Raw genomic sequence first — 13,947 nt, forward strand, 5'->3', positions numbered from 1 at the left:
TGGCTTCACTAACTAAGTACCCCACTGTGCAGGTCACAGAAACATCTAGCAAATGTTGACCACTAAATATAGACCTCAGAGGAGTCATGGGCTTTTTTTAGAGGGAGTGGTCTTGTTGCATTTCTGAAATTATGATCACTGTTTTACTCATCCTGTGTGTAAAACACATACCTGTGTTCCTCTCACATGATTAGGATGTCATGGAAGAGCTGGCGACGTGGAAGTTAATAGTCTCTAAAGCTCCTGTGGAAGGTAGCATTACTCAGACTATAATGACAGATTAAGGAATGTTTCCCAGGAGTAATCGGAAACTGGTAGGCTGTTGTGTTCACAGTTTGACAGCAAAGCTCTGGTAAGGGCTGAGGTGCTACTTGTACTGCTCTTCTGGAGGCTCCATCAGTGTTTCCATTATGAAAACTTCCACTGTTCAAATCCTAATGATGATTGAATGCATTTGGTTGGAGTGAGCAAAGCAAGGAGGTGGAGATTTGGAAGGTGGATGGGAAGAGGTGCCTCCTAATCAGTGGCTGGGTGGGATTGAATTCAGATGGAGAACCACTGTTTGAATTTCTTTCAAATATTTATAGGTCCAAACCAAAGCCCAATTAAAAGATTTAAATTTGTGGCTGGACTGGACGTGACCCTAAACCGTGAAACTGCAATAAAACTGTGTGTTTCAAAAGCTCATCTTAATGCTCAAGCATGTGTAGAGAATGGAGGATACAGTTCACTTTTCATGAGTCTTCCTTTTTCCTGTCCCTTTCCTGCACCCCATGCCTTCCCACCGGTTGATACCAACTGAAAAGCTTTTGCACAACAGGCAGACTAGCAAACAGCAAACATAGGGTTGGTGTTGGTGGTAGGATTCTGAGCTGGATGGCTTTGGTTTGCTTTGGGGAAACTCCTAGAGAACCTCTTGTCCTCTGAAGCAGAAGTGTGTCTTCCATGAGGCAGACTGCCTTCATCACAAGGCATGCAGAAAATACAGTGGGAAATGAGAAGCTCAGCACAGGGGTGGTCAGCAGAGGTGGTGGTCTTTGATTTGCAAAGTCAAGGAGAGGTTTTTGGTTGTTTTGTTTTCAGAATAAGTATGTACTTTTTTGCTTGTTGTTTTCTGTTGGTTGGGTGGTTTTTTGGTTGGTGTTCTTTGTTTTGTTTGGGGTTTTTTTTCCCCTGTTATTTCTGTTCATGTAGCAATAGTAAATAGCAAACTTGATGGAAAATGAGTATAAGTGATGTGGTCTTCCAAGGCAATGTTTCTCAGGTACAGACCTAAACATACTTTGCTTAGGAGAAGCCACCTTAATAGCCTTCAGTTGTTATGGTTCCTGTCTGAGAAATTTAATAATAAATGTCCACAGCAGAATCCAGGGAAGAGCCCTGCCAACAAATAGCTTTAGAACCTCCTTTGTGTTTAGTGTTTAGCAAAGAGGTGCTTTAACTGTGTGATGTCTCCTGCTTTATGATGTGCAAGCCTTAAATACCACCATAAACATAAAGAGATGCTCTCAAAATGCAAAGTGACGATCTCAAAGCTGCATTTGTTTATTCAGCAAGGTTGTTTCAAGGGGGGTTGATAGAAGTGAATCAAACTCTGCATCAGTGATTGCTTAGGGCAATAATGTTCTGTCTGGCTGCAGGAGCACCTGGCTTGTCTCCTAGCATCAGAATAACAGGAGGAATTAGGTCAGCTGAGCTGGCACACTAGCCGTCAACCAGACAGTGTGGTTCCGGTGGGGGGAATGAAAGATGCAGAATTTTAAGTCATTACAGATCCTATTTAGCAAAGCGTCTTACATCTCCGGGAAGGGAAGGCCTCCCAGCCGGCTCGGTATGCGCTGGTGGCCCAGAGCGTGAGAGCTGCTGGTGTGATGGGAAACCCCAGGGATCGCAGCGGAGGGCGAGGTGAGGTGGTGTCGGGCAGGGCTGAGACACAGCCCTGCTGGGCTGCTGGCGGGGCTTGGAGCATGGAGCCTGTATATGTTTCCTATGTGTGTGTGCTGCTTAATGTCACTGTGCACACAGCTGGGCAGTTGGGCTACTTTCTCTCTGGAGGCTTCTTCATTTGTGTTTGATATTTTTTTCATTTAGTTGGCAATTGTAGCCAGCACGTTAAATACGTCAAAACATACTCAGTTCTCTTTGGTTTTTAAATACTGCAGGTTCAAGCCCATGTTACTCTGGCTTCCAGTAACTGGATTTTTTTCCCCTCTTAATTTAAGACCGGTTTTATTTGAAAGAAAACCCATGCACCTTTGTGGTGTGTGTTTGTTTTCTTAAATCTGGTAAATGAAGTATGAAATAAATGGATGTAAAAAAGACGACTTGCAAAGGCTAGTCAGTCATGCAGCTGCCATAGAAAACCATGTGGAGGTTGGGCCTCTAATTTCCAGAGTTGCTTAAAAACAACAACAAAAAAATCCCCTGCAGGGTATCAGATTGTGTTTGGGATATACTGTTAGAAAAACAAGCCGTTCCCAACTTTATTAGTAGAACTACATTAATTGGTTCTAAAATCAAACTTCCAGACTGAGTTGCTTTGCTTGTATTTGCACATATCTCAGTAAGTGAATATGTCTCAGCGAGTGTGTGATTAAAACTGAAATGTTCACTCTTGTAGCCTGCCTTATTGTCTGCCTTGACGCACAGCACTCCCCCTGCTACTCCTGCTCTTTGGGCAGGCTCATAAAATACAACTTTATGGTATGCAAGGATTTCATTCCAGTACATGTGACTGAGCTTAAGGTAATGGGGAATTCAACCTTAAATGTTCATTTTATAAAAAGACTGTGATATAGAGAGGAGATGAGGAATAAATACAGAAAAACAAATCAGATCTTTGATATTTTTTTCATTGTTTTTAGAATTCTGAAGCTTCCTCACTTGATAGCATTAACATAATACATTGCCATTTGCAAAAAAGAGCTTGCTTTTGTTTAAAGAAGCTTCTAAGCCTTATTCTGCCTGTTGGCAAAGGGGTAACTACTTCTTTCCAATCCATGCCAAAGTCCAGACTTTTCAGGATTCTGCTACTTTTTAGCTCTGCAATCTCTTATCCCTGCTGGGCTGCTGCATACGGATGTGACCTGCGCTGCTTGTTCTCGGGCAGCAAGACTTCCCTAAGAGCTGGCCAGCTGGGGGCACAAACTGGTGTAGGTGGTGCAGCTTTACCCCCAGACGAACACAACTGCTGTAAGAAGCGATTGCTTTTCAGTGTCCCAGCAGCGTGAGTCTTCAGTTTGCTCCGATAGATGGCTTTGGTCTCGCCTTGAAGCTCTGTGACTTGTGGAACCTGCCACTTTGTCTCTGCACTCTTATTATGACATTAATCCCGTCTTTTGGTTTCTGTGGTTAGGCCCCGGTGCAGCTCTCAGCTTTGACTTGCTGTAGCGTGTTGCTCTGCAGAGGCCCGGTCTGCCTCCGGAGGAGAGTCATGTTTTCCTGTTCGAGCTCTCTGCAGGCGCTGTAGCCATCGCTCATCCAGCGAGCGCGTTGAGTCTCAGCGCTTTGGTCGAGGGCTGCAGTGAACTTGCGTGGAGCCACCAGCAGACTGCCCAGTCAGTGGGGCTGTGACAGGCACCGCCGCCTGCCGCTGTCTGGAGGTGGAGGTGGAGAGGAGAGGAGGAGAGCGCTGGGGCTGGTTTGAAGGAAGCTGCAGCGAGCTCGTGTCCAGTGGAAGAGATGGTGAAGTTTCTTCAGGTCACTTGAAGATTGAGCCGTCCTACTAGCTGTCTTGCCATTTGTTTGTGGTGGTATTAGCTGCCTGGCAAACAGCAGCTCCATGGACATGACGTTGTCTTGTTTGTTTTTTAATGTCGTGCAGTCAGACTTTAGGACTGTTGCCAGGGGGATGGGAAATACTTTCCCTCCCTTCCTGAAGCCTGTGTAGAACCAGAGGATAGGTTTCCTGCTGTTTTTAATCTGCCCTGAAGTACAACCTGTCTTGAAACAACTCATCTGTTTTATGAGCAGAGAATACCGTAGTGCCTGGAATGGGGTAACACTGGCCCTTGGCATCATTGTTCTTCTGGTCCTACAGAAGTCTGCCTGCTGCAAGGCTGGCCATAAGCCACTTCTGGGCTACTGGGCCTCCCTTCTGCTTGCCCTGTGCCTGCGCTGGTGCTCAGCATCGTGGAGCAAGCTGACGGGTCTGTAGGAAGCAGAATGTAGTCAAGAGCCAATGCAGAAGTCTGTGGGCCTCTCTGGGTCTTGCTTCTTACGCTTATTCCCTGGGATCTACATGAAGAAATTAGAAGCCCTCATTCTTTTGGGCCGTCAAACATCTGTGGACCATAGTAATAATGCTTTCCAGTCAGTAGCAGTAGGTTTCATTGCTGGACCTGGATGTGCCAAAATAGGCAAAGATATTGAGTAGACTGTTGGATGATGGTATTTGTTGCTTGCATATCATCTCCTGGACCGTGCTTATGTGTGACTGCTACCATAGCCCAAGATTTATCACTTCCAGTGTAGCCTGTACACAGGAAGAAAGAGGCTGCTGGTTCCTTATAAAGTGCTAGCTCTCTTGGTGCAGGGCCTCGCTGGCTGCATGACTTGAATCCCAAAAGTCTGTCCTAAAATGTGCTTTTGTCTGACTGTAAAGCTTTAATCTGGGTTTGAGAAACATTTTGTGGTATTGTATGTCTGCGCAGAGAGGAGATTATACTGCAGTGAATGAGTACTTTCCTTTCCTTTCCTGCTTTCCTTCCTTCATCCGAGTTAATTGTTGTCTCCTGAATTGGAAACCTGCTTGAAATGTTCCTGAGATCCTTGTTGGTAAGGTTCAGAAGGAGTGAAGAGAACGACCAGGGCCAGAGAACAGAGAAACACAATAGTCTTGGAGACACATTTTTCCTTCTGTGTGAGGTCAAAAAGCATGTGAATATCTTCTAGTTATTTGCTTTAGATCTGTTTTCCAAAGGTTGAGCATTGGTAGGTGCTCCCACAGTTTAGATTGATGTTACTATTCTCTTTTATCTTGCTTCTGTTCAAATAGTTGCATCAAGAGATAATCCTTGCATAGCATGACAGTTTTCCTTTCCCTCTTTAGAGGTTAGCCTGCTCAAGCCAAGCTGTGAGCCAGAGTGAAATTATACCAAGAGATTTTGCTGTTTGGAAAGTTTCTTCCCTCTCTTGAGAGCAGTAGGTTCTGTTTCCTGAGCGCAGTGGGCTTGGGAGCCCCTGCCTTAGCCAGAGGCTTTCCAGGTGCCGTTGGCCTTGGAATTGGTTTCTGCAAAGCAAAATTGTGTTCATTACAGCCTGCGTTTGTGACTCCAGTGCCACTGTCAGAAGAGCGATGACTAGAGACCATATGCTAAAAGAGTGCTGGTTCCATGAGATCCTACTGGCAAAACAGGAGGACGTGGTGTGCTGTGGTTCTGTTGCAGCGAGTGGGGGGGAAGTGGCATTAAAAAACAACCAAACCAAAACCCAAAACAAAGTGGAGAAGCTTAGCTTTCACTTGATGATGAGTTTATCTTCCACTGTCAGACCCTCAGCTTTATTGTGTGCTTCTGTTGTGTTGGTGCTTGATGGGTCCTAGCCCTGTTTACAGAGATCTGTGTGCGGCAATTATCTTTGCTTGGCAGCTGCTCTGGGTGCTGTTTGAGAGGCAGTGTTGAGCAACGCGTGGTAGATATCTTCTGAGAGGTACAAAACGGGGACCTTTGCCATTGGAGGGAGGCCAACACACAGGCGGTGGTACACTGCTCTTCAGGAGAGTAACAAGACCGATTTTGAGGACTTGAGTCCATACAGCTCCTCTCCTGTAGGCAGTAGGAGTCTTGTCAGCCACATGGTGCTCGGTACCTGGGCATAATGGTGGAGCTACATTCATCTTCAAAGTGTTCCTCCTGCATCCCCCAGTCTTCTTAGAAAGGAGGATTTGTGTGAGGTGGAAGCCATTCTTTGCTGGTTTTACCCCAGTGTCTATTACAACACTGGTCCCCCACAGATTGGTGAGAACACTGCACTGCTGAGACAGTTTTGGAGTGTTGTGTAATTAAACTTCATTTTTTTTCCCTTCCTAAACATCTTTCTAAACTTGGTGGCAGGCTAGATGCTGGGGTAGAGTGCAGAGGAGGATTTCTCTATGGAAGTTTCCTTTTGCAGACTTTTTAAGCTGTGGTAGGAGGATGACTAACTGTGGGTACTCCCAGACATTTCCCTTTGGACACACCTTAACACACACTTTCCAAGAAGAGGATCATGCCACCTTTCCAATATGGGTGGAGAGAAAATTTAAAGGGAGACAGGACTGCTGGGTCTTGATGTCTGTAACGCCATCCCTCCTGGTATCCCAGTGAGGAACTGTAACACAGCACTGTCCTGGGGTGATTTATGCTGTGCTGTTAAATGAAGTTTCTTCATTTCTTTGTCCTGTCAGCAGATGTGCGTTATTTGTAGACAGTAGAGGCTGTTGCCTATTTTTACACTCAATTAAATTGTAACTTCATCGCTGGGGCCTCTGCTGCAAGAACTATGAGTGAGGCAATGATCCAGACTGATTAATTATCAGCTTAATATCTTTGGCAGAGGCCTTTTGGTGCTGTTGTGGAGCATGATCAGCGTACTGCTGCACTTTGTGATGAGAGGAAAAGTTAGGGGGTTGCTTCTATGCTGTTCCCTTCGTTAAGCTTGTTTAGTGACAGGATTAACCTTGGCTGCACGGACTGGCATATGTGATTAAGAGGTCCAGAGTAAATTATCTGTAGCGCTTCTTGGACATAAGCCTCTGCAGAAGTACAATAAACTAATATTATTCTTGTTACTGATATAGAAATGAGTGGGTTGGGCATTTTGTTTCTTTTCAGAGAGACTGGTAGCCTGCAAAATTGGGCTTGTGGTATTTTTTCCTTGTTTTGTTAATGAACAAATCATAAATACTGTGGAAGGATAAAAATGGAAAAGAAGTAGTTTCTGCTGCTGAATCAGCTTGAGAGAAGTCCATCAGCCCATTTGAGAAACCAGAAGTCTCTTTAGACAGTTGTATTCATTGTAACCACAGTAAGCTACTGGCTGAAGGCTTTTTCCAAACAAGAGCTTGCTTCCAGGGCCCTTCCTGAAGTGAATGTTTAGTTTTGTTGGCAAAATTCCTACAAATCTCTTTCTGATAAGTGGGTCTTGAAATGCTGAAGTTGCAAATGTGGAGGCTGTGTCATCCCTGCTACAGGCGTCTGTGATCTGAAAATACACTTGCTAAATGTTCCTCTGCTGCGGTGGGTGTGCGTGCAGCAGGGTGGAGAGTGCTTCCTGGTAAGGCTTGAATGTTCAGAGGGTGCTGTTGCCAGTGAATGGTTGGGGGAGCCACCTACTTCTCTCCTAGAAGCCTTTTGGGCATTGCCCTCTTATCTCTTCACCCTGTGTTGGTGGGATAAAACCACCAACCACCAAGGTCACTTTGTTGCTGGGGAAGTTGAGCAGAGCATCCCTCTTGCCTGTGTAGGTCCTCATTTAACCCTAGTCACTGTACACACTGGCTGCCAAAAATCAATGATTTGCTTGATGATGTTTGTTTGCAGAGACTTTAAATAACATACAGTGGAAAAACAACCAAACTGTACGGTGTACATTAGCTGTTGGCTAATAACTTATTACAAATACCTTTTGGACTTAGTTTGTGTAAGCTAAACTTCCTCTTCGTTTTCTATATAGATAATAATGTATTAAGCTTCCCCAAACCCTGCTGGCGCTATACATATTAATGTGTAGAGTTACTGAGCTGCAATGATCACAGCATGTTTAGACAAGAAGGGTCTGTGAAAAATGGTGCTGTGACAGTGATGAACATGGTTTGGGCTGCAAAACGCACTTCGGACACTTCCTCCATGCCCAGCAATTGCCCCGTAGTGAGCTCCCTGGCCTGCTGCCCTGAGCAGCTGCACTGCACTTCTGGTGTGTCCTTGCATCTTCTGGTACGTCTGTGGCTGGAGTTCCCGGAGAAGTGAAAGGCCTGAGATGTCTTTCATAAATGTTGATTTTTCCACTGTTCCTGCTAAGGACAGCAGGAGCTGGTGGGCTTTGAATGCTTCTGAAAATTTCCCCCCAGCACTTTGTCATGTGCAAAGCTTGTGATGATGCTTGGAGTTTTCTTTCTGCACTGCTTACCTGGGCTAGTGCTTTTAACCACAGGCTGGTTTCCCACTTCATCTGAAGCGTGTGTGAAAGTGGATGACTTAACGTGTGCTGCTTTTAAATGCAGAGATTGGAAAACAAAGCCTGTTTAAAGCAATACTTGTCACGCAAGGAAATGCAGCAAACGCCACCTTGAAGTATCACAGAAAATTGCTTTTTGGACAAACCAGGGGACTTTCACAAAGCTCAGCTGGGCTTGGCAGTCAGAACAGCTGTAAGAGCTGGGGATGGCCGGCCCTGGGGTCTGGTGAATGCTTGAACCAGGGGAGCCGTGTGAGCCGAGGCTGCTGGACTGCCCGGTGCCTTGAGCCCCTCCAGGGGAAGGTGGCCCGTGCTGCATGCAGCTGTAGCTTGAGTCTCTCAAATGGCAGGTAGTTCAGCTTTCCTCCCCTCTCCCTGCCTTGCTCCAGCCAGTCTTCCAGCAAGCATCTGGAAACTCAGATTTCACGTTGTGAGGTTAAAAGAGGACTGCAAGAGAAACGATGGGAGGTGCTGAGGACTCGAGGCGTTGACAAAGGCAGTCAATTTGGTACAGGCTTGACAGGAGGTAGAGTCCTGTGGGCAGACCAAAATGAAAGGGGCTGAGAGCAGACAGTGGAGACTGCTTGGAAACTAAAAGGCTGGTAGGGTGGATGCTGGGGTTTTTGAAATTGTGGTCGGGCTCAGAAGAGGAATCAGGCGGGCAGGTGTCTAAACAGCCTGTAAATGAGGGCATGCTGCCCTAGAGCTACGGAAATGGAGTGGAGTCTCTTGCTCTGCTGCTGCTTTCAGAGCTTCTCCACTCACCCAGGTAATTGCTGCCTGCGCTTGTCCAGGCCTGGGCCTTGAGTTTAGGAGTGACTTCTAGCGTGCAGGCTTTTATGTGGTAGGTCTGCTTCTGTCTGACTTCTGTTTCAACAAGAGGATTTAGAGTCATTCACCGTTCTGGGTCTACCCAGGGTTGAAACATCTGGCTGTTCTCATGTTTGTTCTCTGCTAAACAAGTGCCAGGCAGCCACTGGTGTCAGCACGTGTGTTGCACAGCCACCAAAGTTCCTAACGCGGCTCTGTGGCGCTGTATGTTTGTGGGACACTTCTCCGCAGTATCCTGTGCTTGTACTGTGGGTATACCACCTTGTACGTGCTTTTTAAGGCCCGGGAGCCAGTGGAGCAGATCAGCTAAGGCTGGAGGTAGACTCTCAAGATTGTAAAAAGCATCACAGTGCAGCACCTATAGCAAACTTAGGAAGACGAGCATTTGGCCTGGACTTCACTGGTGTTGACTCCCATGATAATCCAGAAAGCTTTAGCCACTTGATAATGGCACTCTGTTAATGCATGTGTAGAAATCGGTTGGCCAGTGTTGCATTTTTGACCCGAGATCTGTCCTTTTTGCCCTCAAATCAAAGGTGAATTTTTTGGGGCACTTTTCAGCCGTGGGGTTGAATTGCAGGTCCCAAAGTTGTTTTGCTCTCATGTCTCTGTTCAGACTAGTGCTGCTGATGTGGGCATAGCTGCTATAAAGGGCCAAGTTAAATGTGGAAAAGATTAAGGCTCTAAGATAGTAGTGTGCCAGCATCTGCGTTGCGTGCCGCCGTTAATCCCAAGAGCCCGAAAGGAACATAAAGACCCAAGCCGCAATCCAGGAGATCTGCTTGGTTAAACAGATGCACACTCAGAAGGTAATAATATCCCTAAATACCTGACACTTTCAAAGCAAGCAGTCTTCCAGGAATTAACCTATAATGAAGTTTTTACCCTCTCTTCAGTTTGAATAACATAACAGAGCACAGTTTACCTGTTTAAAAGGAAATGTGGCAGTTGTAAAATGTGTCAAATATTTCAATGCATACATCTTTTATTTCTTCTGTTTTCTATCTTACCAGGAACTGGCAAACTCTGTTTACTTGGTTATGGAGGTGAGTGTGTGTCTCTTTTTTTTTTTTTTTTTTTTTTTTCCCTCCCTTTTTCTCTCTTTTTTCCTTTTTTTTTTTTTTTTTTTTTAAAACAAGTTTAAAAAAAATTTAAAGCAGACCAGCTTGTTACACAAGTAGTGCTTTCTGCTCCAAGTCTCACCTGTGATGCTTTTGCTAACCTAATCTCCAGCTGCATGCCTTTGAGAACTGGAGCAGTGTGGGTGAAGATAGCAGCCAGGGGGATTTTTCATATTGCTGCTCTCAGAAGGTCATGCTGGCACAGGTTTAGTCAGTCAGATGTCTTACCTCAAGGGTCAGGTGGGTGTTGCTGGGTAGTATCTGCATCAAAGATGCACAAAAAGAGAATTTTCTCAACACAGCCTACCTGCAAAGCTTTTGAACGTTTTCCTTCCTCTGCAGTCTTCGCTCTGAGGTCTTGCTGGCTTTCCTTACTGATGTGGAACATGATGTGGGGAATTTCAGTTTTCAGCTGTGGCTACTCCCAGGGTTTCCTCAACCAGCTTTCTGGTGGTGTCTCCAGTGGTGACCCTTCTGCTTTGTTCTGTTTTTATCTTGCTCTCTGATGTGTATGTACATGGATGTGCATATGCACAAAAGCTAGTTCATACTGGTTTATTATAATGCAACATAACATTTTGGGGAAATGGGACAGAAGAGGAACATACAGGAATGGGGTTTTTCCCTGCCAACTTCTGAATATGTGTTTTGACATATGTGATTATTTATGTTTAAATACTATGATAAACCTGCCATCCTAGTGAAGTTTACTGTTTTTAATCTTTGATTTGCCCTGCATTAACTGAGCTTTCTGTTCTGTTTGCAGTACTGTAATGGTGGTGACCTGGCAGACTACCTTCACAGTAAGTAGAACAATATGGAGAATATCCTCTGTATTCAGAAGAACACACTGGCTGTTTTAACTCATTAAAGTTGCTGGGGTTTGTTGAAGGTCTAAGTAAGCAGATTGTATATTTTTTTTTTATATATAATTCCTGCAAAATAAACAGAGTATCACTGTTCCTTTTGCAAGAGTTTCACCCTTGATAATCATTTGAAAACCGAGAATCCATGACAATAAAAGCTAGTCTTGTAGTCTTTCCTATGTAGGTTGTAGTGACTGTTGTCAGTAGTTATGTCTTTTAGTTACAATAGCCTTATAGATTAAACATATTTTAACACTGCTAGGGACATGGTTTGTCTTTTTCTTGGTCACTGGAAAAAAGCTATTTATACTGAAGCCTTGTAGTTCTGTAGGGTTGGATTAAAATAAGATCCCAAGATTATATTTCACTTCCTTTAAGTTTACCCCTGAGGGTGTCCCCACATCTAGGACAGAATACATTTCTTACTTCAGTGTATTGAGGGTGGTTGTAGTGTATCCAGCAGTGTTGCGAAGGTGATGAGAACTACCAACTTCAGGGTCTTTTGGAGAATATAGCACAGGTATCTGTGACTGTGGTGCCTTGAAGAACCTTTTGGTGAGACTGAAGTGTGCCTTTGCCATCAAACCAAATGAAACATGCTTTGCCTGTTATCCAGCTGTATTGCTGGGACTCAGGCTTCAATCTCGCAAGCTATTTTTCAGTGCACCCCACTGCACAGGTACAGGATCCTGGCCTATATGAAAATCACATTGCACCTGAGTACCTAAATGGTAGGAAGATAACATGTTGAACAAGTTGCTTAGCTGCAGTCAGACATAGCCCTTATTTTCTGTTGGCCTGACTGTTTTTTGGTTTGTTTTTTTTTTTTTTTTATTAAAGTAGCTTTCTTGTTGTTTTGCATGTTAACTAGAAGATTACTAAATGGGAAGAGACAACTTTAATCTCATTTCTGGTGTGGCTCTGGGTCATGGTTAAACAAAGTTTGTGCACATTGTTCAAATTCAAAGCTAGTCAGCTGGATAACACTTCAGGCTCCTTATTTGAGATACATGATGCCTGGAAATGGCAAAAATTGAAGGATTAAAAGCTAAATTTACATTTGCCCTACAGCTAGTGTTGGTATCCCTAGAATGATTATTTGGGGCTTGATGCTAGTATGTTGCACTCTATTTATACAGGGTAATGAATTACATTTGTAGACTTTAATTTTCAGAAAGGATTTAGTACTTGAAGGAAAATGAAGGAATATTCTGCCTTTCGTGTGTTTTGTTTGTTTAAAATGTGGGTGAGAGAAATGACAGGCATTTGTTTTTTAAAATCCAGGTTTAGTGTGCTTTGTCTCGGATAAGTAGTGTTGTTTTGCATCTGGTGGGTATTGCTGTGCTTTAATAGGAGCATCTTTGGTGGTGGCGAAATGCTGTTATGAATACCAAGTGAAAATGGGGTTTTTTGATACCTTCTTTTTCTCCTTGAATACAAGTGCAAATTTTAATAATGAAATGCTTTTAAAAGATAGTCAAACTTCAGTTTTACCAATGTGTTGGCTTTGAAAGCTAAAGTTTTTAGCTTTCGTGCACGTGAAATGAACCTTTTATGTTAAAGCACTGGGCTGTGCACTATTGTTTGTAAAGCTATGTATGTGAACAAGAACACAGCTTCTGACTGTATGTTTTATAGAAACTTGGGTTTATAGAAAATCTTCCTCTTCCTACTACTGCTTGTATGTGTCCATTGTCATCTTCTGTCTGCCCCACCACCCACCCCACCAAAAAAAAAAAGTGAAACATACTGTGCAATTAGCTAGGCTATTAATACAGCTTACTTCCTTGTTTATCAAATGAGACCACTCAGGAAATTGGTCACTAGTTTGAGAAAGTGAGGATGAATTGTATTTTCCAAATAAAATTCAGTTTTATCCCAGTTTGGTTTGTTTAAGTGTTGCCTGGGCTAAGGTTTGATCCTTCTTTGCCTGAGTTAATTTGAAAAAGTTACCTTTAGCTCTGTTTTTACCAAGAAAACATTTTACCTTGACAACTGTAAAGAGCAGCTGTTGTGTCTGGGAAATTGGTGCTTACTTTTATTTTACTGGCAACCAGCACACAGATGTTAAGAGTTAAAGAGAACCCAGCAGGCACAGATTTCCAGAGGGAGCAGTCAGTAAGGGACTGCAGCAAGAAAGTTAGTTACTCCCATCACTGCAGCAGAGATCTGGATCTTCTAGATCCCAGAGCCTAGATACAAGTCTCGGCTTTTGCATCACATGGCTTCTTCCGTTCCACCATGTGCTCCTTTGGGGTATCTCCTCTCCCGGTTTCTGCAGATGCTCGGGGTGCTTTTGACAATAATGATTTTTTTTCCTGAAAGCTCATCTTGGAAAGTTCAGATTTCTTCCAGGGCATTTCACTGGTACGCAGGAGGCTCATCGCTATTGAGCGGTTATTTTGCTGCTTCAGTTATTTTAATAATTAAATGATGGTATTTAATTGCAACATCTACTTTCCCACTGACTCCTCAGACATTTTTGCTGGCAGTTCCTGTAACACTTATGCAAGTTGTGCATGCAAATCCCCTGTTTCTCATTGAACAAGATGCTTATAAGCTTCCCAATCCATTCTGCCCTCTAATTACAAGCATTAGGCAATATGGTAATTCTGTGTTGAATCCAAAGGCACTCTAATTCTCCTTGTCTTCATAACTGGAGGACGTGCATATGTGCACGTTTCAATGCAATATGCATTTTGGCTGGGTTAGGCTGTTGGTCAGCCCCATCTCTTTGATACAACTCAAGGTTGTGTGTGTTCTGCTAAGCACAACTTCTGTGGTGGTGGTGGTGTTCTTTAATGGTACAATGCAATTTTCTTTCTGATAGATCTCTGGATGTTGCTTTCATTTAAAGCCCACCATAGGGTGTGTTTTGAGCTGAGACTGGCAGATGGCTGCTGTGTGTGGTAGAGCTGTGGGAAGTGTTACAGAAGTGACTGTCCTCTATGGGAATAACTGGAGTTCTGTGGCCT

At 44.0% G+C, this 13,947-nt stretch overlaps 1 protein-coding gene across 8 annotated transcripts in view; it reads left to right on the forward strand.

Moving 5' to 3' along the window:
• ULK1 (unc-51 like autophagy activating kinase 1) overlaps positions 1-13,947 on the forward strand; it is an 85,870-nt gene that overhangs the window by 7,106 nt on the left and 64,817 nt on the right. For 7 of the 8 annotated variants that reach the window (XM_041125716.1, XM_041125714.1, XM_041125715.1 and 4 more), the window contains exons 5-6: positions 9,999-10,031; positions 10,873-10,909. In XM_041125716.1, coding sequence (XP_040981650.1) covers positions 9,999-10,031; positions 10,873-10,909 — 70 coding nt within the window. Of the gene's footprint in view, positions 1-8,934; positions 9,795-9,998; positions 10,032-10,872; positions 10,910-13,947 lie in introns of those variants that run through there. The other variant, XM_030024090.2, reaches the window with a different exon arrangement.

This window comes from Aquila chrysaetos, chromosome 9, assembly GCF_900496995.4.
Source record: "Aquila chrysaetos chrysaetos chromosome 9, bAquChr1.4, whole genome shotgun sequence".
Classification (NCBI taxonomy): Eukaryota; Metazoa; Chordata; class Aves; order Accipitriformes; family Accipitridae; genus Aquila; species Aquila chrysaetos.